Source organism: Chrysemys picta, chromosome 10, assembly GCF_011386835.1.
Source record: "Chrysemys picta bellii isolate R12L10 chromosome 10, ASM1138683v2, whole genome shotgun sequence".
NCBI lineage: Eukaryota > Metazoa > Chordata > Testudines > Emydidae > Chrysemys > Chrysemys picta.
Window position 1 is genome coordinate 77,185,093 of NC_088800.1, and position 27,566 is coordinate 77,212,658.

Below are 27,566 nucleotides of genomic sequence, written 5' to 3' on the forward strand. Positions count from 1 at the left end.
AGATGTTTCACTTACACTTCTGAGCCAGGAGCATTGAAACAATAATATAAGTATCATTCATCAGCATTTCCCGTCCCCTTCCACAAAAACCCTCAGGAGTTACAGAATAAACATACAATTTATTTACTATATCAGTTAAACCCTCTCAATCCCCTCACCTCTTAATTCCCCCTTTTCTTGTCCATACCAACCTTCCTTGAACATCTGGCTTGTCCCGCAACTGAAAATTCAATTTGTTTTCCCTCCCTCATCTTATGTTGAAAGGTCTTACATAGTTTGAAATCTCAAAGAGAAAACAGTAACTCTAAAAGTGTGTTGTAAGGAAGCCCTTCCTTTCCCCATCAAGGGGCCTAGCATGCTTTTGATACTCAGCTGTCAGAAGTTTTTCTTGTTTTTAAGTCTCCTGTAAATTCATCTGATCTACCAGCGCGAGACCCAGGAGAACACAGTCCACTTTGTCCAGTAGAATCTTCTATTTACTGTGCAGGTCTGTGTTCAACATGAAAGAGAAGGCATTCTTCTGACCAGGTTCAAAGTAAGCTATCCATTAGGTTTCCCTTCAGCTGTAACTTCTGTTAGCTGAGGGCATGTGAATTATACTATCTTTGCTCCTCCCTTCTCTCCAACATACAGCTGCCTGCAACCTCCATCCCATGCTGACCTCCAGCACACCCAAAAAGGACACCTATTCAATTCCATAATAGATAATTACAAAACATTATGATGTGTGGACTAGAAAGATCTTGCTCTTCACTTTTCATGTCTGTCCAACCCAAGCATTCCTGGTGAAGACCTTTTAGTCTCAAGCATGTGTCTTGGAGCTTCAGCACTTGCAAGGGCTGCTCCAGCCTTCACTTCTGATTCTGTGGATCAGACAGGGAGTTAATGGCACCACTCAAAACATTTGGGTACTGTCTTACCTGAAGACTGTTTAATAAAATAATAACAATTAGCATTTCTACAGCACCTTTCAGTCACAGACTTCAAAATGCTTCACAAAAAAGGGTAAGTATCATTATCCCCATTTTACAGAAGGGAAACCTATGGCCAAATTAAATTATTTGTCCAATGTCACACAGTGATTGTGTGGGAGAACAAGGAATTGATCCCAAGCCTCCTGAATCCCAGCCTTGTGCCCTGTCCACTCAACCATGCTGCTTGTTCTCCAAGTGATTTTCCAAGTCTCGATAAGACAAGGAATCCTTATATCTTACACAGAGCACATTCCATCCACAAACAAGGCAGAAGATCATAGTCCCAATGTGCAGCTACAGTAATAAAAATAATAATAATTAAGTGAGATACAGCTACAAATTGGAGAAATAGCAGGATTATTGAGGAATATTCCCGTGGACTACAGAGAGAGCAAAGTCATGGCCAGTGCAGACTTCAGTCCTCAATTCAAGATCAATAAACTGTTGCTCTTAACGTATGGGTGTGGCAAGAGATAAAAAGCAAATAAACAGTAACTGAAACAAAGCTTAGCCCCCTAAACTCAAAAGATAACCTGATCTTAATGACTAGGCATGTAACTGCTGTCCAAAAGACTTTCCTGTTTGAAGATGGTTTTCAGGAAGTCACCAGCCACAGCAGCCTTGCTAGAATCCCCCAGCAAGATGAAACTGCATTAGGTACATTCCATGAGAAGTTCTAAAGTTAGAAACTGTCACGCTTCTGCAGTTCCCCTGCCCCGTTTACTCAGGCCTGGAGAACCCCATCCAAAGGAAACAACTATCCTGCTCTACTATCATTTCTTTCCTCCCTTGCACATGAAGCAGCTATCGAAGAGGAAAACTAGGGACAAAGTATTTTAACTATAGATTTATCATGCAGTAAAATAAGTGCATTGGCAAAAGACCAGTTTGGAGACAACACCAATTAAACCAATCTCTCACCCCCCTTCCAAATATTATTGAAGAGTAGAATTCCCAGCCAATGCATTTACAGACCTTATGTTCAGAACTGAAAGCTTCAGGGGGACTGCAAATTCCACTTGCCTGCAACCAGTACAATTCTCTCCTCTCTGGTGCACAAGGTCTGCACACACAGTTAAAGATTTACCACTGAAGAAAAATAAACATCTGGATTTAGCAGTGCACTTGGCTTTCAGGACTAGCCATAATAATCATCAACTCCAAAGAAGCTGCAATAAAGGCACAAACAACCAAAAAGTTAACTTACTAGTGCCAGCTATTTTCTGAAAGAGTGACTTGCATCAATAATATAAGTTACTTTTTAACCTTCTATAATTAGATTCTGTTAAAAAGTACCTTTCATTCTAGGGACAAAGAAAGGCAAATAGATTAGTAGTCCACCTGTCCCGCTACAGAAAATCCATCAACAGCCTGTCTGAAGCCTCACTATTGTAGAGAAGATCAGACTTTGGCCTTCCTAGAGCATACACAGCCAAACTATGGTGGTTTACAGAAGAGCTCAACCATCTCAAACTAAACAGGGACCATCAAACTCACACCACGATGCTAGAGATAAAAGTAACGTTGCAAGTTCATCCAGTCTACCCTCCCTTCCACAGCCAAGGCTTCCTTCACTAAAACCCACTCCTTTACAATACAATATTTGTCAGAGGAAGACAAATGAAGATGAGCAGGTCAGTCAGTTACAGAAGTACTAGACAGAAAATCAGATTAGAAACAACCGATGTCAAAACACCATCACTGTTTCATCATTATAAGCCTCCTAAAGCAGCCAGATCAGAACTTTTCACAGCAGACACACCTAAACAAGCTTGCTCTCTGGCACTATAGAACACCATCTTACAAAGACACTTGTTCTAATCTCTTACACTGGTCCTTGGCAGCAACAACCCAGATTTATTTTACAAACATGACCAAGGGGGAGAAATGCAGTAACCCCATATCTGTAGGGTTAACAAAAGGACTCACATACCTGATGCTGGAAGCAAACCTACCAAACTTATGATTTCTTTCATGCATAAAACCTACTTACTTTTTGTTAACTCTACCTTTGTGTGTTTTCGAGCAGACACAAAACACTACCCATAGAACAATAATTAGTGATCAGCTGTCTGAAGCTGCTTTAATTAACCGTATCCCTCTTTCCTCCCTCAAAGAGAAAACCGGCAGAAAAGTGTCCTTCTGCAATTGATATCTGATTAATATCCAATAGATCAGCTTTCAGTGGGCCTTACCCTGCCTTTCAGAGAGATAGAGATGATCATACAACTGTCCCTCCCCCCTCTCATCTTTACTTACCAGGAGTCTAGTGAATTAAAAAAAACATATATTATAAATAAATAAATAAATAAGGCACATCAGAAGCTCTCTCCCTTTCTCATTGCATAACCAACACTGGCAGAAAGTGCTGCAAGTTTCACCCAATGTCATGATCTTAAGAGCAGCTCCCAATGCTGAAGTTTTAAGAAAATGCAGCTGAATGTCTTTTTCAAGTTAGGATTTATTTTTGGCTTGCGTCAATTGGGAAAGGAGAAGTGTTCCACATCCTGGAGAGTCTGCCCAGACTGTCTATGATGACAGTGCCTAGCAGACTGCATCATAAATTTCACCAAGGGTTTAAAGTGTCACTGAATCCACTTACATAGCCACAGTAAAACAAAACACACTAAAAAAAAAATCATTTTAGCAGCTATGAAAGTGTCCAGCTATATAACTCCCAGTGAGAGTGTTTCACAGTTTGCTAGACTATTGGGTTTTCAGATTAAATTATGGAGAAGGGAACCATTAAAAATGTATCCACATCTTTAACAAATGCAAATAGTGCCCTGAACATACTGTGGTCTTGTTCACAATTCATTCAGTATAAAAAATACTTGACTTTGCAATCCATTAGCCCTCTCTACCCTCCAGTGGTAACAGCTTCCCTTACAGGCAGGCACCAACCTCAGCCAAGATACATGAGTTCACTACCAGCTCTCTCCCTACACAAGGAGGCAGGCTAAGCACAAGATGAGAATGGACTTGACTCATGCCTGAGGTCAAAACCTTGGAAAGACTAGTCCAGTAAACCAGGTACTAATAGAGCCCATGATCCACAGAGTCACTGGGCAAGTCAGTTTGCCTCTTTGTGGCTTGGTCATCGCCAAGATATGGGGAGGGCCCATCAATATCCCTCAGCCCAAGTCCCTGGGGAATGGGACTGGCAGAGGCATCTCTGCAGACCAACACTGAGTCTAGTTTTCTTTGGAAATGGGTGGAATGGGGCAGCCCTGGTACACACCACCACATGGCCCCGACCCAGCTCTCCTGAGGGGGAGGCAGCTCTTACATGCCTCCTCCTCAGCATTTTTTCAGGGGTGAGGGCAGGGGAGAAGGCAGCCCTGACAAACACCCTCCCCTGCCTAACTCATTTGGGGAGGCCGAGAGAAGCAAGGCATCCCTGACATCCCCAGTTAAACTGAGAGAGAAAGAGACAGCCCTGACACCCCCTCCTCCTGTATCCGGCTCCCTTGGGTGGGGGTGGGGAAGAGACAGGGCCAGATTTACATCTTCAGCATCGTCCCCCCAGCTGACCTTCGTCTTGCACACAGTTTTAGAGAGGTAAGGCGCCCCTAGGCACATGCCTACTGTGCCTAATTGGAAATCCGGCCCTGGGGAGAGACAGACCCCGACACCCCCTCCTCCTGCACCCAGCTCCCTTAGGTGGGCGGGGAGGAAGACAGACCCTGACACCCCCTCCTCCTCTGCCCGGCTCCCTTAGGTGGGGGAGAGGGGCAGAGACAGCCCTGACACACGCTATCCTCCTGCGTCTGGCTCCCTTGGGTGGTGGTGGGGAAGACAAACCCTGACTCCCCCTCCTCCTGCGCCCAGCTCCCGTGGGTGGCGGTGGCGGGGGAAAAGAGACAGCCCCGGCTCCCGGGGCGAAGCAGCCCTCACAGGTCCCCCTGTTCCGTACCTGTGCCGGCTCCCCCCGAGCCTGCGGGCACCTCCCCGTCCATCTCGCCAGCGGTCATGTGAGCCCGGGATCCCAGCGGCCTCCCTCCCCTTCCTCCTCAGCGCCCGCCTGTCTGAGGGGGCGGAGCGGGGGCTGGAGAGTCCGACTCCGCCTGCCCTGGGACTGGCGGAGGGGAGGCGTCCGGGGCTGCTGGACCTTGTAGGCGGAGAGGTGAAGGGGCACAGTCCGGGGAGGGGGGTCCCCAGGCAGGGAGGGGGCATAGATGGGGACACCCATACCACAGCGTTCTGAGACAATACCATTATGCTACGTGGTCCTGCCACACCACAACATTGTGATGTTCTGACAGGAGTACATCACATCCAGACAGCATTGTATTCCCTCTAAATGCCATCCGATCACAACACCACTTCATGACAATGGCCCTGATTTAGCAAAGCGCTTAAAACACATACTTACCTTTCATGGCTTCAAGATAATTTTGGGACCCATCAGCTTTCTCACAGTCAACCCTGTTAAATTCAAAAATATTAGAACAGGTGGTAATCTCTGCCTGCTGACTGAGGTTCTTGGAGTACTGTAAAAGCACTTAAATTTTAATATTGATTCATAATAAATAATTAAGACATCATAAAATGTAGAAAAAAAATTATGTAAGTGACCAGTCCAAGAAGCAGTTACCTGACAGAGACAGCCTTTGCTTAAAGGTAGAACCAACACTGTACTGGAAACCAGAAGGGGATACTATAAAGTGGTTGCTCTCCAGAATGGCTACTGGCGATATAAACTTCCTTGCAGATATCACCACACATACTATGAGAAATAAATTAAGCAGCCAAATAAATTGGTATCAATAATGAATTGAAAAGTTCAGCCCCCTCAGTACTGTCGGTACCTGTAATTGATGTCAAAGTGGGGCTAAATTTCTTACCTCAATAGCCCTGCCCTTTGAGAGACTGCAGGAAAACTTTTGGTTTTTGTTGTTGTTGCAAAGTCTAAATTTTTGTTAATGGCATGGAAGTTTTGTTGCTATCTGATCACATAATTAGAAAGTTCCCCAATGTCCCTAAAATTCAATATTTTCAATAAAATGTTTTGTTTTCTAATCACTATAAACCTATGATGCATGTCAACTTCTACGCAACACCACTATAAACAACTGAAATAAGTTTCTAACGTCTTTTCCAAAGGATTGGAAAAATATTGTATCAATAGTTATAGTTTTCATTCTAACAGAGTCATGAGATACAAATACAGTAGAAACTAATGTTTGTATGCTTTATGCATCATAAAGCTTTATGCATCATAAAGCATACAAACATGAGAAAACTTGTCATACAGATGTATTTTCTAAAGGTACATCAGATGAGGATTTCAGACATGCATAACTCCATTTTATTTTACCAATAGCTCTCTCTCAATCTGGAACTATATGGTTGATTCTAGTATAAATAAATAAGACATATTGCATAATGGTCTTTTTGAAAACACATCCAAGAAAGCAGAGGGAATGTAAAATTTAACGTTTATGAATTCTGAATCTTCTCATTACAATGCTACCGACCTACAGTACAGTAATTCTTTTAACTTTTAATTTACAAACCACTGTACATACATTCACTAATTAATCTTAATTTTACTCCTGCAATATAGGTAATTAGTATCCCCATTATTACATAGGGAAACTGAGACACAGAAAGGTATTTTACAAAGGGAGACTAGTAGACTTCGGTAATCATGAGCATGCTACTCTCCCTTGAATTTTTTTTCATGCTGCTTCCCCACCCAAAAGATGTGAATAACCCAAAGATTCTCCTTTTCCTTCTCCTTCTTGCCCTAGCACTTCTTACGCTGTGCTCCCCCAATAAAATAGGAAGCGGAGTAAAACTGACTATTCAATTAAAAGAATACAGCACAGATACTCCATCTTCTTAACAAACCAGTAGGATATCTTGAAGTTGATCAGCCCTTTTCTGTACAGGGTTATAGGCATGGGATGAGGATATCTGAGCTGCTAGGCCATTTGTACTTTTTGTAGACAGGAAGGGAATAGGGAGTTGTAAATGTTCAGCACTTCTAAAAATCAGGCCCCATGCTCTTTTCTGTGTAGATATACAGTATAATTTGTAAACAAAATGTACAGCAGAATAATTTAGCCATCAGTCTTGGATTGTATTTATCTTCGTAAACTATTATTATGCCCCAATACGAATATGACAAACCTGCATTTAGAATTGCGTTTGCACACTATAGTCACGCAGAAAAATATTGTGAAAAAACATAATCCAACTGCAGAAATGGTACTTGAATAGGGTTTAAAAGGTCTTCTTTAGCATAAGCCACTAACCCTTCATTTTTACGATAAACGCAATAAGAGGCAACATGGACTAGTGGATAGGACACCGCTAGGCATTAGTGTAATATAAATAATAATAAATTACTAGAGCGAGGGGAAAAAAACATTTGGGTCATTTGCACCATGGAGATGGCAGGGGCCAATGAGCTCAATGCTACAAACACAGTGGGTATTTACCTACATTTTCCTGTATGTGGAGAGTTTACAGGATCAGCCCCAACTGTCAGTACTTAAAACCCTGGGCATTAGAAACTCCCCCACGGTGACATACCAGTGTACAATCCAGACTAATGAGTAGCTGTGTCATCCCTGCTCTCTCACCTGGGGTACCCTTTACAATGCTTTGCTGTTTTAGCCCAGTCTGGACTGCTTATAAACAGCTTCCAGCAGGCAAATTACTCCCAGCTATGTGTCTGTGTGTGCTGCAGCTAGCCAACCATATCTTGGCTCATACCAACCTCAGTTATACTGCAGGGTGACCCCAATTCACTCTTAGATTTCCCCCTCCCTCCCCAAGAAATGTATGTCCTGTACTGCCCAGCCCTCTCCTGGACAATTCAAGTATATATTTCTGATATTGCTTTAATAGAAATAATATGCACATACTTGACGCTCCAAACAGAATTTCCCAAACACTTCAGTTTAAACACACTGCATTAGATAAAACAAGTGTATTAAGTACAAAGAGATAGGCTTTAAGGGACTACAAGTAATGAGAACTAAAAGTCAGAAATGGTTAAAAAAAGAAAGATAAAATGCAACTGGTGCCTAACTTAACAAACTATGTTAAATTCAAAGCAAAGTTTTCTCACCACATGTTCTCAACAGTCTTATTAACTAAACTTCTTATCTCAGGACCCCTTCTGCAGTTCAGTGGCTGCTTTCTTTATCCGTTCTGGTGCAGTGAATCAATGGACAGAAACAGGGCCAGCTCCAGGCACCAGCCCACCAAGCTTGTGCTTGGGGCGGCACCTGGAGGGGGGCGGCGTGGTGCTCCGGCTCCAGCCGCCAGGGAGAGCGGAGCCCCGGCCGGGGCTCGCCGCCCTCCCGCCGGTGCTCTGGCCGCCGGGGAGAGCGGAGCCCCAGCCGGGGCTCGCCGCCCTCCCCCCGGCGCTCCGGCCGCCCTCCCCCGCCGCGCAGGGGGGGCGGCCGGAGGCTTTTTTGCCTGGGGCGGCAAAAAAGCCAGAGCCGGCCCTGGACAGAAAAAGAGAGGGAGGGCACATTGGAGTGTTTGTTCCTTCTTTTCATAGTGTCAGTCCCCCTCTTGGAAAACATTTCCGGCTGAGATTCAAGACACAGACAGTCTATGGAGAAGGATGTTCCCTGCCGCTTTTCCTCACCTGTTTGAGGTTTCTTTGTCTACCCTTCCTGCCTGATGATGCTGTTTGCTACTTAAATGCAAATTAAGCAGAGCACAAATTCCTTTGTTTGAGACAGACCCGTTTGCCAGGTTTGGAACATGTTAATAACACTATACAGGGAAATCTTATAACTTCACATACAATGTTGCCACACACATTTTATCAGGACAATATGGACCAGCAAATTATGAATTTTCAGATGATACCTCACAAGGCATACTTTATACAAAGATTATTACAACAGTGTGTATCGTGTGGACACAGAGGTACATTCTGTCACACCCACCCAATCCTGAAACTGCTGATTAAGGATGGAAAGAGACACATTGAAAAAGCAGTGAAAAACAGCTGGCATATGGGCAGCAGAGCAGTTTCAATAGAAATGGAAAGAAATAAAAAAAGAAGAGAAGCTGAGTTATTGCAAATGAAGGGACTGCAGAGGCAAAGAGAGGGGGAAAAGGTCATGTGTTTAATCCGAGTGGTAACAAAAGGAAGAATGGTTAGTTTGAAGGTAGCTCGGCTCCATCCCCAGCACCTTCACTTAATGTTGCTGCAAACTAAAGTCAAGATCCTGATATGCAAATCAACAATAATTTAACTGAAAAAAAAAATCTATTATTGGATCCCTCATTGCATAAAAATAGCTCATTCTAAATTTCCTTCTTTAAGAGCTTCAGGGCCTAGATCCTCAAAGTTATTTAGATGCCTAAATACCATTGAGGATTGGGGCCCAGGGAAGAATATATAGCTCCTCACTTAAAATTGTTAACGTTTAACATTGTTTCGTTGCTGATCAATTAGGAAACTCATTTAAAGTTGTGCAATGCTCCCTTCTAACGTCGTTTGGCAGCCACCTGCTTTGTCTACTGCTTGCAGGAAGAGCAGCCCATTGCAGCTAGCTGGTGGGAGCTTGGAACCGGGGTGGACCAGCAGCTCCCGGCCCCTATCAGCTCCCGGCTCCCTTAAGTTCCCTGTGCCGCAGCCACCCAGCAGGCTAGCAATCGCAGCTGTCCCTCCCCGCACTACCATGTGCTGCTCCTGCCCTCTGCCCTTGGAGGGAAAGAAGAGGGGGGGCTAATGTCAGGGTGTCTCCCTCCCCCTGCACCTTGCTTACCCCATCTTCCATAGAGCATGGGGGACACACCAGGGCTCAGAACAGAGGGAGCTTGCAGCAGCTGGTCTCAGCAAGCTGATCTAATTAACAAGGCAGTGTACTTAAAGGGGAAATGTGCATCTCTCTCTCTCACACACACACATACCCCCTCCCTCTATTCCTGCTGCCTTGTAGTGAGAGAGTTAACCCTTGAGGGCTCAGCCAATTGCTAGTTCATAATTCAGCAGTAAAGGAAATATCCCACTCTCTGACTCCTCCACCTCAACCAAGATTCACAATCATCATCATTGTGTACCAGTATTGTTTAAAACTTATACTGTGTGGGTGTATGGATATATATATATATAGTCTTTTGACTGGTAAAAAAGATTTCCCTGGAACCTAACCCCCTCATTTACATTAATTCTTATGGGGAAATCAGATTTGCTTAACATCATTTCGCTTAAAGTTGCATTTTTCAGGAACATAACTACAACATTAATGAGGATTTACTGTACACCAAGTCAGCTAGATTTGAGAGGAGTTAGAGTGACATCTTGTGACTAGTTTGCAAAATAACAAGTCTGGATTTCCTGACTTTTCCCCCTCAAGTTTCTTCTCCTAAATGTCACTTTAAAATTGAGAAGATATCCACAATCAACTCTAAGACCCATGTTCACATCCTGCCTTATATATGCCACTCTGAATACATCATACTGTGTCACAAACTTCAAATGGTACTTCACATTTTTTTCCTTTGGCCTTAGGCCTGAAGAGTTCCTACCAGAATTTACATGGCTTCTTGGCAGGTAATGCACCCATAAATAATAAGTGGACTTGCTCAGAAAATCATTTGCCGATCGCCTCTGTAGGAAATGTGGGAATTAAAGGGGCAACGCACTGAAATTTAAAACCCAATATTGTTACAAATGACACTTAAAGAGCACGGAAAGAGCTTAGAGAAAAATAATTTTTCTCTAGTTTTCCAGTTTTATGTTATGACTTTGACTGCACTTTACATAGAATTACGTTCAGTGTTTCTCCTGAATAGTCATTTCATCAGACAGTGTCCTTGCTGGTGGTAGGGGAGACAGAAATATTTCTAAAAGGGTGAAAATGTGATTGATTATAAAATCACAAAAATTGGCAGAGCAACTGATATAATCACCTGTAATGACTTTGTAATATTTACAAAATTACTAGATTTCAAACTGATGGTGTCCTTCTAAATAAATACTTTTAAGGCAGCCACTCTCTCTCATTGCATCAGCAAATGGTACCTTCAGCCACTCCTTATCCAGGCACCAGTAACAGAGAAAACAGTTGTGTCCCGTTTCTACTGCTTCTGATGAGGCGGTAACTCTCCCATGTCCCAGTACTCAGGGCCATCCATCTAGGGCTTCACTCCACACGGGGCCCCAGGTGAATGGTTCAACATCCCATACCTTATTTAGGCTGTGGCTAGATTGCAGATGGTGCCCTAAAGCTTTATTGCTTTGTATCCCATACCCTCGCCCTTTTCAGGTGCGGCATTAGGACGAGGACTGCCTGGAGGTGAACAACTCTGTACCCCTTTTCCTAAGGTCCCTACCCCAGACAGAAAGCAGAGTTTCATCATAACCCTGGTACACCAGGGTCACTTCAAGCTCATACTTTGCCTCTAGTGTCATGGCGGTCACACGTCCCTGTTCCCAGCGCCTGGAACCTCCCTAGGAAGTGCTTTTCCAACCACGTGAAGGAGGGCGAGCGCTGATGTGGCGGCCCTTGTTGGACCGTACCATCCTGAACGTGACCCCTTCTTACTGGGGGTTCAAATAGTCTTCCTAATTTTTGCTATGTGTCTCCTCCTTGTACCGCCCCATATTACCCTCCCTTCGATTGGCGTTGGTAGCGTCCACGCGTTGGACAAGTCCATTACACATTTGTAGGAGTACCAGGGATATATTATCCTATTATTATACCGTTTTCTCACTTTACCCCCCGTCTTAATTATGCTGCGGTATCTGATACCCAGGGTGCATTTTATTTTTAATCTATACAGAGAGGGGTATTTGGTATCTCTCTCTTTCCACCTTCCAAGATGGTTCAGTCAGGCCTCACCTAGGGCCGCTGACAAGGGCGGCCATGTTGGACTAAACCAAACTGGTGTATGAAAAAAGGGAGAATTGGTTTTGATGGGCGGCAGGGATTGAAGTCGCGATCGGCGCTGTCGGGAACGGGAGGGAGAAGAGGGCCGGGTGATTATAGAGCGTGTGGCGAGAGGAAGGTACTGGGTGGAAAAATTACCCCCCCCATACACACTAGGAGTTGGTGTGTTCTGCTTCGCCATGCCCGCCGGGTCTCGCGCACATGGCCCAGCAGTAGGAGACTCCCCTCCCCCCTGCTTTTCCCCGGAGAGCCTGACCGAGCGCGGCCGGCCCAGCAGCGACCCCCTCCCCATGCAGGAGACGGAGGAGAGCCAGGCGCCCGCGGCGGCCGGAGCCGAGGGGTCCGGGGACGAGCCCGAGCAGCCGGACGGGCCCCCCCAGCGGGAGGAAGAGCCTTCGCCGCCGCCATCATCGCCCGACTCCCAGGAGGAGCAGCCGGCGCCGCCATCGCCCACTTCGCAGGAGACGCCGCCATCGCCCACCTCGCAGGAGGAGCCGCCCGCTGCTGAGGAGGCCGTCGTCAGCCAGGAGGAGCCGCCCGGCCAGCAGACCCCGCAGGAGAAGGCGGAGGCCGAGGACCGGGAGGAGGCCGAGGACCGGGAGGAGGCCGAGGAGCGGGAGGAAGCCGAGCCCGCGGAGGAGCCCGAGGACGACATCTCCTTCAGCGACCCCGAGGACTTCGTAGACGACATCAGCGAGGAAGGTGCGGCGGCCGGGGCTGCGTGGCTGGGCCGCCGGGGGCCTCGGCCTGGTCAGGCTGGGCCTCCAGGCGCGCGGGTCTGGGGGTGGGCCTCCGGAGGCAGCCGGAGCAGCGCAGAACTGGACCGGCGGGAAGGGGCGAGCTGCAGGGCCCACGGGGCTGCGGAGCCTTCCGAGACCGGGGCCTTGGGTGCCTGCTTGGGCCTCGGTGCGGGGGCGTAGAGTCCGCGAGCTAGGCCGTGCTGCGTTGGTCCCTGGATTCCCGTCCCGTGAGGGAGGCGAGCGCCCGTGTCCTGCCCGAGCTCTCGCTCGTGGGCGGCCTGACGGGAATCTCTAGGCCCGGCTCGCCGAGCGCTCCCTGGGCTGAGAAGAGCAAAGCTGGGGCACCACTGAAGCGGCTCTATAGGGACCAGTCCCCTTGCTGACTAGCTGGTGAGCCGCTGGGGGTGCGGGGGAGGCTCGTGTCCTCAAGACCCCAGGTTCCCCCCCGTGCCAGCTGGTCCGATTGCACCGGGGGTGGGGGGGGGGGGAGTACAGCTCGAGCTGATGCTATCACAAGCCCCCATGATCTGCTGCGCGGTGTGTAGTGTTACTTGGCTTTCGCAGCCGGGGTCCCAGAGCAGGCGTCTCTTCCATCCAGCACATGCCAGCCACGCTGTTAGTATGTGTTGTTTCTGTTACAGCAGCATATTCAGAATCCCCTTCAGGGTAGGGTCCTCACTTCGTTATACATACAAATGCACAGTGGGGATAGAGTCTCTATCATGAAGGGCTCACAATGTTAGCAGATGGCTTCTGTGCATGTGTGAGCAGTAGAGATCCTCTTCTGTAGTAGTACAATGTATTAGTACTGCTGTATTTCGAGTACACTTAAACAAGAAGTATGTTAAGAGAAGTGTTTTTATTATATAAAACCTATTAAACCAAACCTATTAAGTACCTTTCATATCAATGCACCATAAAATACTTGGTAAACCTAATTGCCTTTTCTTCTTAAACCCACTAACATTTATAAGTATCTGCATATTTGCCAGCCCAGGACAATGAAGTAATTCACTTGATCATTCCCAGATCTCATCCTTTAGTTATTTTGGATTTTCTAGCACAGGAATTTTCAGACTAGCCTGTCAAACACTAGTGATTGGTGGACCCCTCCTCACAGTCTACGGAGTGAAAAGTTTTGAGAAGGATGGGGAGGGGGTAATTGCATCAGTGAGTGGATAGGGTTGCTCTTATGTGATCTTCAGAATGCAATAGCTGAAGAGCAATTTATTTAGTACACCTCTACCCTGATATAACGCTGTCCCAGGAGCCAAAAAATCTTACCACGTTATAGGTGAAACCGTGTTATATCGAACTTGCTTTGATCCGCCAGAGTGCACAGCCCCGGTCCCCCGGAGCACAACTTTACCGCATTGTATCCAAATTCATGTTATATTGGGTCGTGTTATATTGGGGTAGAGGTGTACTAGTGAATCCAAGCTATGTGGCTATGTGGAAAATATAGTTGAATGCTATCCTGTGTAATTATCTAGAGATGCATATAATTTGTTGTGTTGGGGGCGGGGTGGAGAAACTACTCAAAAAATATTTCTTTGCTATAGTGAGACCTTGGTAAACAGCTAAACTTGCACACAGTGGAATCTTGTAAACAATGTTGTGCTGTACCTGTATTTACTATACTGAAACACAGATATTATGAGAGCCTATATTTACTAAGTTCTGATCTGCTTATAAATTAAATAAGAAAATCAGTTATTTCCACTAGTAAATTATACATGTAGGGTGTGTATATTGCAGGGCAGTGAGATGTTACTTTACTACGTTAGAACAGTTAAACTCTAAAACTGTGCAAAAATTGCTTTAGACTAAAACTTATTTGTATGTTCTGGTTTTTCTAAACTTGTGCAGTAGTTAAAGCAGACAGTGAAAACTGCTTGGTTAGATTTTTGTTTGTTTGTTTTCAACCCCATCTTGGGAGATGCCCTTTAGGTATGTCTACACTGCAATTAAACATCCTTGGCTGGTCCTGCCGGATAAGGGGCTGCTTAATTGGGATGTAGACATTCCTGCTGGAGCCTGGGTTCTAGGATCCTGCAAGGTGGTTAAATAGCCCCTTAGCCCGAGCCCTGTGAGCCTCAGTCAACTGCTGTGAGTGGTTAAATTGTGGAGTATACATACCCTGTGCTGAGTTTGGAATGACTGTGTTAATTTTTATCTTCATTCCATTCCAGAACCAGGTAGGCTCTCCCTTCCCACTTCATTATTAAGGGTTAAACTCTTTTTGGTGTTTAGGTAATGCCATGTAAGTAACCTGGTTACAGGATTTTAATCTAATTCTTGCTGGTTGGCGCTAGCATCTTTGCTCACTGCTTCTTGAACTGTTCTCCCTTTCTCTTGATGATCTATTTTTAAAGGAAAAAGGAAGTAATATGTCCATCTCAGTCATTGAACTAAGAATAATCTTGTGCTTGTGGAAAGCCATTGGAAACTTCAGCCTTTTTTCTGTAATATCTTTAGTCCCCACCCTCTCCACTCTGATCCACTGTCTCTTCACTTATTGTGACTGTGCTGGTAAGTTAATTCCTTTTACTTTGCAGTGGACCAAATCCTCTGCTATGTCAGGTATCTCGGGGGTGGGGGTACATCAGGGAGTCCGTTATGGCTTCCTAATGTCTGCATGCCCTCCCTAGTTTAGATCATCTGGTAATGGTCCCCAAGGGAACATCTGCCATTTGAAGATTCCAGGAGCACAGCACCCCTCCCTGCCTGACATGATTGTCTGCACTGTAGGGTGGAGTATACATGCCGGCTATACTAGCTCTGTGCCCTATGAGCTAGTGCTAGCTAGGAGCCGCATGAGAGGAGCAGGCCAAGGAACCTGGTCTGGTAGGTCTTTCCTGCAGTACAATCCTAATTCAATCCAGATAAAGCTGTGTTTATGTGTATATAGTACAGCAGGGAAAATCTACCGAAAACAAGTTTAAATCTGTATTACTCAGTCTGTCTAGATGTTTAGGAACTTGATTATGCAAAAGACTTTAAGACGTTCAGAAATCTTAACACTGAGATTTCCTTATACAATCAGTGGTTCTGTCTGATCATAAACATGTCTTACATTTCTTCTCAGTGGAGTTTCTCTTGTTGGGAAATGCTTCCATTTCTGTTTTTTTATATATATATAATTCTTGCTAAGGTAAGGAAAAATACTGTAAATAACACATTGGTGTTTGATTAAAATTCATCCTCTCTGGTTAGCTGTCATGTCCCTGCAGAGATTTCAAAATTCCTTCTTTCACTCTGGGGCCTGAAGTGTCTATTGCATATACAAACTAAACTACCAGCACCTGAAACCCAGACAAGAGTGATTACACTTCCATGTCTTTCATATATTTTGCTGTCTTGGCTACTAGGAGAATGGTATTGCAAACTCTGGATGTTCATCCTGAGAGCCCTGGATGCACTAGAAAATTAATTTTTCTGACAGTAGTCATCTGCATCAGTTTGTCCTGCACTAAGAGGTAATGTAAACTAGGTGAACCTATTTTCAACACCACTGCAGAAAATGTGATTTGAGAATCCGTGGAGGATGATCTTGATTTCACTCAATAGCAGTTAAATCAGTTTTGGCAACTGGCCCATCATAGGGGACCTGTTGCTGTTCGCCATTGTCAGCAATACAGTAGACCACTTTCTAAATGTAAATGTTACCTTGAAAGTAAGTAGTATTCAGACTGGTGATGGTGGTGTTTAGGAGCCCTAGTCATGGACCAAGATTCCACTGTACTGTGCATTGCACAAACACAACAAAAAGATGGTCGCTGCCCCAGACCTCTATGTGAGGAGGAATTAACTGCTAAACATGCTTCTGTGTCAGCTGTGGGCTAGCAGCAGGATAAGACCACATAAATAACTTGGAAAAGATCAAGCAAAATTTAAAGATCCTAAGGGCCTACCATGTAGTGACTTGACAAGAGACTTGTGAAGTACTGTTCCTCTTCTTGTCAGTGTTCACAACGCTAATATGTTCTCTTACATGCTGCCCCAGAAATTCATTGAGTCATAGGATTAAGCTCTGAGAAATTCGCTACACAATGTCGAGTGTGATGCCATTGCCCATGGTCACGCTAGTTGATACAATGCACAGTCTACTAAGGACTGTTGTGTCTCTGGGGTGGCACCACAGGCAATGCCAGGTAGGGTCAGTAGGTGCACCCCTTATCATGTCAGTGGAAATTGGAGAGCGCACAGTGTCCTGGGATGCTTTTGTTCATCTTGGTGACATGGCTGAAAAGCATGCAATGCCACTTTTGGATATGATGAGTGAAGGGAGGCTAGGTCTTTGTGAGATTGTGACATCTTGCACAAAGTCAAACCATATTTTTTTTACTCAGGATTCGGTACTGACAGCCCATATAGAATGCCTCTAGCGTTTCCAAGTCTGCCTGTAGCAGGGTCTAGGTTTCTGACATGTATAGCAATATGGGTAGTACTCATATTTGAGAGATCCTGAAATTGATTAAATGTATGATCTGTCATTTTTAAATAGGTACTATCAACTTGACTGTAGTTGGTTTCAACAATTATTTAGAAATAGTTTTAATGTAGTTCACCTATGCTGTGATTCCTCCTGGCAACATACAGTTGTGTGTATTTTGAATGTTTCTTTCCTCTGTTTTTAAAATCCCAACACAAACAGGAGAAACTGACTATGCAGCAGAAACAGTGACATAGACTATGCATACTGCTGTCAAGTGTGCAAAGACAACAAAATGGAAAAGGGGAGGTGGGGTTGCTCTGTAACCTTTCCTCACTTATCCTAGTTGTTACTCGGATAGTAGATCGTTTTTAAAAAAAAAAAAAAAAAAAAAAATTAAGGTTACCTATTTTAATGTTGTCTAATTTCCCGAGGTTCCACTGGAGGACCTCTGCAGGATCTCAGGGTTGTTTTGTGATCTCTAACACCTGAATTGAAGGGGACATGTGTCTAATCTTTTAACAAATGCATTCTTTATCCAAAATTAGTGGTGGTTGACTTGTTCAAAAAAGAACTAGATAAGTTCATGGAGGATAGGTCTATCAATGGCTGTTGGCCAGGATGGACAGGGATGAAAAACCATGCTCCAAAGTGTCCCTACCCTGTTTCCCCGAAAATAAGACATCCTCCGAAAATAAGGCCTACTTACAGTTTTGCCTCTCGTTGTAATATAAGGCATCCCCCCGATAATAAGACCTCCCCGATAATAAGGCATCCACCGATAATAAGGCATTTTTCATTTCTGAAAAATAAGACATCCCCTGAAAATAAGACCTAGCGCATCTTTGGGAGCAAAAATTAATATAAGACACTGTCTTATTTTCGGGGAAACAGGGTAGCTTCTCTTTGCCAGAAGTTGGGAACGGGCAAGAGGGGATCGATCACTTTATTACCACCTGTTTTGTTCGTTCCCTCTGAAGCACCTGGCATTGGCCATTGTTGGAAGACAGGATACTGGGCTGAATGGACTACTTGTATGACCCAGTATGGTTGATCTTATGTTTTTGTTACCACATGACATTTTGATTTAAAAAAAAAAAACAACCAAACCAAAAAAAACCTAGAATGATATAAAATTACCATGGCACACATTAAATGGATTAAAAACTGACTGATAGATCTCAGTGTTTTTTATAAATGGGGGATCATCATCAAGTGGGTGTTTGTTTTTTTTTCCAGCAGGGTCCCACAGGGATCAGTTTTTGGCCTTATGCTATTTACATTTTTATCAACGATGTGGAAGAAAACACAAAATCATCTGTGATGAAGTGTGCAGAAGACACACAAATTGGGGAGTGGTAAATAGTGAAGACAGTGCTCTGAATCTGGTGACCTCTGGATCACTTGATAGACTGGGCACAAGCAAATAATGTGCATTTTAATACAGCTAAATGTAAATGGTTTACAGCTAGGAGCAAAGAATATAGGCCATACTTACAGGATGGGGGACTCTGTCCTGTGAAGAAATGACTGAGAAGGATTTGAGGGCCGTGGGGCATAATCAACTGAACATGAGCTCCCAATGTGACACTGTTACTCCTGAGGGAATTCTGTGCCAACGAAATAAAATTTCTGTGCATGATACTTTAAAATTCTACAAATGTTGTCAATATATAAATGTGGAGGCTCCAGCATGGCAGTGGGGGAGCACAGGCCACTGGCTGCATGGAGGTGGGAGACCACCCTGCTGCACCTGACCTTAACGTAGCACAAGGGATGAGCCTGCCCCTCCATTCCAGGTACGGTCAGGCAGGCTCTGCCCAGCAGGACCCTAATGTTGGGGGGGATCCAGGTGTGGGATGGGGTGAAGGCAGTTCAGTAGGGGATCCAGACACACTCATTAGGGGGAGTTCTGGGTGCAGGTGGTTGGGGCTCATAGGAGGCAGGGGTCTAGGCATAGGAGGAGGGGACTTCACGGGGGGAGGAGGGGTCCAGGTGCTGGGGGAGTGGGGATCCAGATGTAGTTGCTTAGGACTCAGTAGGGTGGGAGTCCAGATGCGGGGGCTTAATCGGGGTGGTCCAGGTGCAGAGGGGTGGGGGTCTGATGGGGCTGCTTTACTGGGGATCCCCAGCAGCTACTGCAAAGAGAACGCCACATGCTGGGCTCCCACATCCCTTTCCCTTCCACATCCCATCCTCCTTCCCTCATTTTCCCCTGCCCCTCCTTGCCCTGCCCCACTGCAGGCCCTCACTTTTGTACAGATAACAGGATGGCTCCCAACACACAGAAAGGGAGCATGACCGGCACTAGGACCCAGGAGGTGGCATCCAGCTGCAGAGTTAGCAGAGCTGAGCCGCACACTCCTTCAGCTGGGCAGCTCTGCGCTCACAGAAATGGCGGAAGCAGTGGCACGTGACCCCATATGATCACCCTCCCCTCCGCCCCCCCCCCCACACACACATGCCTTGCCTTTATTTGGGGGGCAATTTTCCCCCCGCAAAAAACTATGCGCATGGGCATCACTGGTCCGGCCCCTGACCCTGTGTGGCTTTCCTTTGCTTCCCCATCATGTTCTGTGGGGAAGTAAATTCTGCTGAGGGACATGAATTCTGCGCACGCACAGTGGTGCAGAATTCCCCCAGGACTGCACTGTGGTCAAAAAGAGTTAATGTGATCCTGGAATGGATAAACAGGAATGTCAAGTAGGACTAGAGAGGTTATTTTATCACTGTATTTGGCACTGGTGTGACTGCTGCAGGAATACTGTCTGGTTCAGGTGCCCACAATTCAAGAAGGATGTTGATAAATTGGTAAGGGTTCTGAGAAAAGCCACAAAAATGATTAATGAATAAGAAAATATGCCTTTTAGTGATAAATAGATTGAGCTCTTTGAGTCTAATTTAACAAAGGGAAGGTTAAGGGGTTACTTGGCTGGTCTATAAGTATCTATATGTGGAACAAATATTTAATAATGGGCTCTTCAATCTAACAGAGAAAGAAAGATATAATATCCAGTGGCAGTAAATTGAAGCTAGACAAATTCAGTTTGAAAACCGTGTGTACATTTTTGACAGGGAGGGTACTTTACCATTGGAACAATTTACCAAGGGTCATGGTGGATTCTCCATCACTGGTGAATTTTGAATACAGATTGGATGTTTTTCAAAAAGATATGCTTTAGGAATTATTTTGGGGTAGTTCTGTATCGTGTATTATGCAGGAGGTAAGACTAGATGATCACAATGGTCCCTTTTGGCCTTGGAATCTGAGTTTATAGATTTCTTGCATCATAAAGAAGCAAAAAAATAACTTGCATTTATCTACCCTTCATTATAATACTGTGGTGCTAACACAGTTTGCCAAAAACTGTATAGTAACTGTCAGTCCTGTGTAATCTTGGTAATGTTATGCATAAACCTGAACAGTTTGGAACAAACTATAGCAGGCTTAACAGACAACTTAATTGTATATTCACTAAATTAAAAATAACACACGGCCTAATTTTCTGTTTTCTGATTGGTTGAAATTGTGTAAGCATTTATCAATGCCAGATATTTCCCAACACTGTCCTTTTTCTTTTTCTTTCCCTGTTTCAGCCTCTGGGTAAATAATTCAAAAATTCTGATCACGTCAGTTACTAGACAACTGGCAAAAGCTGGTGGTTAAAGCTCTAAGCACTACCAACACCTTGAAATGTTTTCTGGTATTTAAGTGTTTTCATGGTGCTTATTAAATCTTCCTGATCTCTGAATGCTGTCTACACAGTCTGATTCTCCAGACTGCATCATTAAATGTCATTTCAAAAGTGAAATGACACCTATCTCTTTTTTCTGTATGAGCTATAATAATTTTAGGGTTTTTTTTTGTTTGTTTTTTTTTTTTTTTTTTTTGCAATGATTCATCTTTTTTGGAAATTACAGGCATAAATTGATTGAATTCAGATAATCATTTGAGTATGTGAAGGAACCAGGATTGTCAGAATTATTTCTGCTCTGCTGTTTCCAGATCTCCTTTTCCTGCCCCTATTTAGCCTTTTCATCAATAGACTTTGTTCCACTCAATCAGATAGATAGCATAACTAAACCCTTGGTAAAACTGAAGTAGATATTTTTCTGTCTTATAGTATAACGAGGTAATAGGATGCACTGTTTATAAATCTTGGGCTTTGCTAGGTAAAGCAGATATAAAGTTGGCACTTAGTCCTTGTTTCTATACATGTCCGGGTGATGTCATTTTGATTAATGGATCTGATGTCAGCGCATGTCTTAGTACTGTTTTCATTTTCATAATTTCATAATGGAGATATCCCATCTCCTAGAACTAGAAGAGACCTTGAAAGGTCATCGAGTCCAGCCCCCTGCCTTCACTAGCAGGACCAAGTACTGATTTTGCCCCAGATCCCTAAGTGGCCCCCTCAAGGATTGAACTCACAACCCTGGGTTTAGCAGGCCGATGCTCAAACCACTGAGCTATCCCCCCACGTTGTTGGGGATTAGTTTGGAGTCTGTCAGTTTCTCATCTTGGGGGGCTGTTACTAGACAGTCCTAGAATTAGATACCCAGAAATCCGACTTTCATTATATGAAATGGAAAAACTACATGAATGCAGCATTGTTGTTGAGGCTCTGTGACTTATGTGCATGTGAAAGTTATTGTTCCCAGAGCAATTGTACCTTGGATACGTTGCACATAATGTTTATGCCTTAATATATGTGTGTGAAAATGGAGGATTAGAATAGAAGTTCAGTTATAGCTTGAACTACCACTGTCTCCCTAGTGAGAACTAAATTTGTAGTGTCCATTCTGTAGGAACTATACCTCTGAATTTCCTGAGTTCTGTATATGTAAAACCTCAACCATAATATTAGAGTAAGACTATTTTGCTTTTAACCTCCTCTTCCAACTAGAAACTTGAAGCACAGGCTCACTGTACCATCCTACCAGCTAAGCTTTTTCTCAGGCAATTTAAAGGGTGTTGTAGGAGAGGGGCTAGGAGGGTTTGCAGGATACGGATGACCTGTCAAGAGGGTTGAGAAGACACATTCAGTTGCCACATGCTTAAAATGGTTTAACAAATTTTCCTCACTTCCGTATCGGGTGACCAGGGATCTGCTTTTTGACTGGAACACCTGGTCGAAAAGGGACCCTGGCAGCTCCGGTCAGCACCACAGACCGGGATGTTAAAAGTCCGGTTGGCGGTGCTAAGGCAGGCTAGTCCCTACCTGTCCTGGCACCAGGCTGCATCCCAGAAGTGACCAGCAGGTACAGCTCCTGAGCAGGGGGGCCACGGGGATCCGCACACTGACCCTGCCCCAAGCGTCGGCTCCACACTTCGGCCAATGGAAGCTGGGGTGGTGGTGCCAGTGGGTGAGAGCAGCATGTGGCGCCTCCTTCCCCCATCTAGGTGCTGGACCTGCTGGACGCTTTTGGGGCGCAGCGTGGACGGTGCCAGGGCAGGCAGGCAGCCTGCCTTAGTCCTGGTGCGCCGCTGACCGGGAGCCACCCAAGGTAAGCCAGTGCCCCTACCTCCCCAAACGCAGAGCCCCCTCCTGCACCGCAAACCCCTCATCCCTGGCCCCACTCCGGCTGGAAGCAGCTCCCATCCCTTCCTGACAGCACAGTGCTGAAAGGCTGCTGCTGGCCTCCTTCTGGTGTGAACCCTCCTTGGCAGAAATCTGGGGGGGAGGGGACATACGTGCTCCTCCCCCCCCATGCATCATCTCCAAAGTTCTAATTAAAGGCTTAGAATGAGCATGACTTCCCAACCATAATTACAGTGATGCTACAACATACAGGGCTTCCAATGGAGAATCATGCTAAGACTTTTTTGATGTGGGAGGAAACGTGATGTCAAAATTCTTTCTTTCTTGATGTCAGCATTTAGTTCAGTGTGGGTTTGGGGGTAACTTTTGTAGTGTTCTGATTCATGAGCAATTTGGGGGACTTGTAGGACAATGTCTTTAAATATAAAGTGTTGAGATCTTTCCCAGAGAAACAATGGAACTTGGTCTGTCATGTCAAGCTAGCATCTGTGATCTTCAGGAAATTGTGCCCTATAGCGAGCATGTCCTAGTAGATTACACCTATGTTAAAATGGTGTGGGGCGGGGGGGGGGGGGGGGATTTTGGTAACGTTTTACTAAACTCAGTCAAGCTCAGTGTTCCATACAGCTTTCAGTTACTCCTGAACTTTTTAAAGGTGTTTGAGAAGGGTGTAGGTAACTAGCTATTGAATTCTCATCTCTTTCCTCCCTTCCCCATTCAATCCAGAGATTGGTGCTGAGTTTTTCCCTCTTTCTCTTTGCAGAATTACTTGGTGATGTGCTAAAAGACCAGCCACAGGAGGCAGATGGAATCGATTCAGTAATTGTAGTGGATAATGTTCCCCAAGTTGGACCAGACCGTCTTGAGAAACTGAAGAATGTTATTCACAAAATCTTTTCCAAGTTTGGGAAAATTACCAATGAATTTTACCCAGAAGCAGATGGGAAGACAAAGGGGTGAGTAATGAGAACTCCTGCTGTAAATGGGATTGAAACATTGTTCAGGTTAATCCTTTGAATGCTAATAGACATTTGTGGGCTAAAATTCTGACATTGACATAACAGAATAGGATGATGACCATAGAGGCACTTTGACATGCTATCTCAGTGATACAGACACAAGATCCTGAGGACACTGAAGGGCTTAATTGTTTCCTAGACTATAGCTGTATAGGAAAATAGATGTAGTCATGTAGAACAAATGGGTAACTAACATCTTGGGCTTGGGAGAAGGTAATTACAGACTTTGGGTGGTGGTATTTTTGTTGTTGTTTTGCAATACTGAGTTACTTGCTATTTTTTTCTCTTCTCTGGGATTATCACTATCCCAGATTTCAGCTCAATGAGACTGTTAAGGTGGCTGGAGAGTAGCATATTTCTCTTTGGGGTTTGGAGACCTAATATGGCAGATGAGAGAATGTAATTTGTTGTCAAAATATTCAGTATATGCTTTCTAGAGTTGTAGGGCTGGAATAATTCCTGTGGGCTGGAGGGCTTTCAGCTCAGTCAGGATAAACTTTACAAAACAAATCCAGGTACCTTGAAAATCATTTTCTGTGGGACATTATTAGGTCCTATGTCCCCTGTTCCATGAATTCTGGCTTCTTCTAAGTTACAGACTGGACTCCACTTGGAAAGGAGGAGTTTAATTATAATTTTGTTTTTAAGTGGAGAGCTAAATTCCCTCTAAGCTGTGTGGCTACACAGCAGGCTATCAGGGGCTGTGCAGCCACAGGGGCCTGGACTGGAAATAATAATATAATATAATAATTAATGGAGATATCCCATCTCCTAGAACTGGAAGGGACCTTGAAAGGTCATCGAGTCCAGCCCCCTGCCTTCACTAGCAGGACCAAGTACTGATTTTGCCCTAGATCCCCAAGTGGCCCCCTCAAGGATTGAACTCACAACCCTGGGTTTAGCAGGCCAATGCTCAAACCACTGAGCTATCCCTCCCCCCAAGGAGAGAGGTAGGGTTTTTGCAGGGCCACGGCCAGGGAGAGGCGCCTCTCCCCTGGCCCTGGGGCAGCCTGCACCCCAAACCTGTCATCCTTGGCCCCAGCCAGAGCCCGCACCCCAACCTTCTGCCCTAGCCCTGAGCCCCCTCCCACACTCTGAACCCTTCGGCCCCACCTTCGCCACACACAACCTCCATATTGGTGCACATGACAAAATTAATTCCGCACATGGATATAAAAATTAGAGGGAACATTGGTGGAGAGTAGTAGTTGTATTTTGAGGGCCCAGAACATATGAATGAAAAGTTTTATGTATCTCTCTGAATTTGCTCACTTCTCAAACATGTCCTGCCATTCTAATGGGAAGAGCTGCTTACCCATGTACCTGATGGTAGCACTTCTATGGCAGTTCTGCTGTATGTAAATATGCCTTCATAATCTGTTCCACGCAGTTTCAAGAAGGCAGAGAAAAATTTTGATCCAAGTCATGTATATATGATTAAGAAAAATACTTATGAGCAAAATGGAGATTAATTGCCTTCTCCTATACCAGAACTGGCAACTTCTTCAATCTTGCCTTCTGGATTGAGTACTAGCTTTTCAGTTAATTCACCCACCATATGGCTAATGCTGACTACAGGCAGGTTGCTACTGAGTAATCACATTTATCTCTTAGGTATATTTTCCTGGAATACATGTCCCCAGCACATGCAGTGGATGCTGTGAAAAATGCAGATGGATACAAGTTGGACAAGCAGCACACTTTCAGAGTCAACCTTTTCACTGATTTTGACAAGTGAGTGTAGCCATCATGTTCTCTCGTCTTTATTCCTAAAGATCATGTTGTAGCCTACTTCTGATCAAAGGGCATCTGTAATATGTGTAACTGATCAAATCACTCTTCTAGATACATGACAATCAGTGAAGAATGGGACATCCCAGAGAAACAGCCATTTAAAGACTTGGTATGTTTTTGTTTGTTTGCTTGAAAGATGAAAGGGATATGTTACATGAAGCTTTGAATTAAAATATTCCACGTTCTAAAACTCCTTATTGTTGTGGCATTCATACAAAAAATACAGAACAAAGCTATGTTGCTTTCATAGTGACCGCTGCTACTGTTTAAGAATTATCTTCCCCATGATGGAGTGCTGGGCTCATCCAAAGAACTTGCCATAGTTCTTGGGCAAAGAGGGAAATGAGGTCCTGATATTTCAAATTGCTAATGTGTTTTTTCCAAAGTTTAAGCCAAAATAGCTAGAGAATTAAATTTCTGAAATCTGTAGTTAAATAACTTGTGGCTTGTAATTATCTTTGGTTTTTATCATGTGCTCATAAAATAGAATTTTCATCCTGGAGCATGAATATGGTATTTTTGAGAATTTGCTTCCTTAGCTCCTGACTCTGTTTTTAGGGGAATCTTCGCTACTGGTTGGAGGACCCAGACTGTAGGGATCAATACAGTGTGATCTTTGAGTCAGGAGACCGCACTTGCATCTATTGGAATGATGCAAAGGAACCAGTCGCAATTGAAGAAAGACCAGTGAGTGTCCCTGAAAGAACAGCTGCATATTCCAAATGCAGTATGGTCATTAAGGCTCTGAAAAAGTGGTGAACTCAGGAAACCGGGGCAGTAGTGACATAACTATCTTGTTCAATTGTTGTGTGCTGGGATGTGCAGAATAGAGTTGTAACACTCACTTTCTTTGATGAAAACAACTTCTCCATTTCCCGCTGTTCAGAGTACTTTTGTTTGTTTTGTTTTTAATCTTCTAAAGGAGATAATGACATTCATTTAGAGGCAGGGTTGCCTGTTTTAGAAAGGAAATAAAGTTGAATGTGAACTGAGTTGGTCTACTACTACTACCTTGCTGTGACTTCAATTAACCTCCCTATCTATAAATTAGGGAAGATAAAAATCAGACTAAGATGTTCGGATCAAAAGACCTAGTTGAGCAGAGATCCGTCAAATTCTGATTTTGCACATCAGTGGTGAGTGGGAGTTTACTGCTGTCGAGTGCATGCTACTCCCTAGCTCCTCTTATTGTGTCTCTGCTAGGAGAAGGAGCACTGAAGATTTGTGGTAGGCTTGGTACTGGAGGCAGTCCATCACCAGCAGCTCACATGTCATCTGCTCTAGAGGCCAGGGAAGGAGATCTCAACAAGATTTTTTTTTTGATGACAAGGAGCTCCTCTGTTATGGTTAGGGGAAGGCAAGAAGTAAGGAGAAATTGATTTTGGGGGTGGTGAACATTATTCCAAATCACCAGATGCTTATTAACCAAGGTTCATATAGAAGATGCCTTTTTCCCTCCCACTAGGTGAGGTTCAGGAGCTATGTTTTGTTAGGAAGATTAAAAGACACCCTTCCCAGTAGTCGGAGAACAAGTAGCATGCTGAGCTTCTCGCTAGCGCTGGACACTGCTGAAGGCTTCCCACTACCATCCACCTCTAGCTCACTAGTTTTATTCTTCTGGTTAGTGAGTGTTTGAAACTTGAAGTTTCATTCAGAGGCATTTTCCAGGAAACATTCAGACTAAGGAAATAAGAACTGCACTCCAGTCATGTTTAAGCTTGTGTAAATGGTGGCTGCTGGATTACTTGAGGGAGAGTGAAGCTACAAACTGCACATACTGAGAGTCTTCTGAATGTAATTCAGCTCTGATGTATATTGTACACTTTATCTGCAGCGGTGGACGGAAACCTATGTACGCTGGTCCCCAAAAGGTACTTACCTGGCTACATTCCATCAGAGAGGCATTGCTCTATGGGGAGGAGAGAAGTTCAAACAGATTCAGAGGTTCAGTCACCAAGGGGTACAGCTTATCGACTTCTCACCTTGTGAAAGGTATGGTATAAAAGCAGTTTTGAGAGAACGCCTTAGGGAACAGAACACCAAGCATGTTTATTCTGCCTTATCTACTTTTAGGTATCATGGGTTTTCAATCTTCATTTCTCTGCTCTTTGGAATTGCTGCCTTTTTTTCATTAAATATTTTTAGAATGTTTGTGTGTATCCATAATTCTGTTTGACATGACTTTCT

At 44.5% G+C, this 27,566-nt stretch overlaps 2 protein-coding genes across 16 annotated transcripts in view; one reads left to right on the plus strand and one right to left on the minus strand.

Annotated features, from left to right (window-relative positions):
- SNX8 (sorting nexin 8) overlaps positions 1-11,723 on the minus strand; it is a 36,648-nt gene extending 24,925 nt beyond the window's left edge. For 2 of the 15 annotated variants that reach the window (XM_024102381.3, XM_065560104.1), the window contains exons 1-2: positions 11,354-11,723; positions 5,350-5,402 (exon numbers count right to left, since the gene is read on the minus strand). In XM_024102381.3, the coding sequence (XP_023958149.3) occupies positions 5,350-5,402; positions 11,354-11,370 (70 nt within the window). In that variant the 5' untranslated portion in view covers positions 11,371-11,723. Of the gene's footprint in view, positions 1-191; positions 864-1,949; positions 3,231-4,890; positions 5,055-5,349; positions 5,403-9,721; positions 9,794-11,353 lie in introns of those variants that run through there. The other 13 variants (XM_065560108.1, XM_065560106.1, XM_065560116.1 and 10 more) reach the window with 13 other exon arrangements.
- A 141-nt stretch (positions 11,724-11,864) lies between these two features.
- Positions 11,865-27,566, plus strand: part of EIF3B (eukaryotic translation initiation factor 3 subunit B) — a 33,466-nt gene continuing 17,764 nt past the window's right edge. The window contains exons 1-6 of the mRNA XM_005289122.5: positions 11,865-12,550; positions 23,330-23,522; positions 25,200-25,319; positions 25,431-25,488; positions 25,938-26,066; positions 27,214-27,371. Of these exons, the coding sequence (XP_005289179.2) occupies positions 12,028-12,550; positions 23,330-23,522; positions 25,200-25,319; positions 25,431-25,488; positions 25,938-26,066; positions 27,214-27,371 (1,181 nt within the window). The 5' untranslated portion in view covers positions 11,865-12,027. The remainder of the gene's footprint in view (positions 12,551-23,329; positions 23,523-25,199; positions 25,320-25,430; positions 25,489-25,937; positions 26,067-27,213; positions 27,372-27,566) is intronic.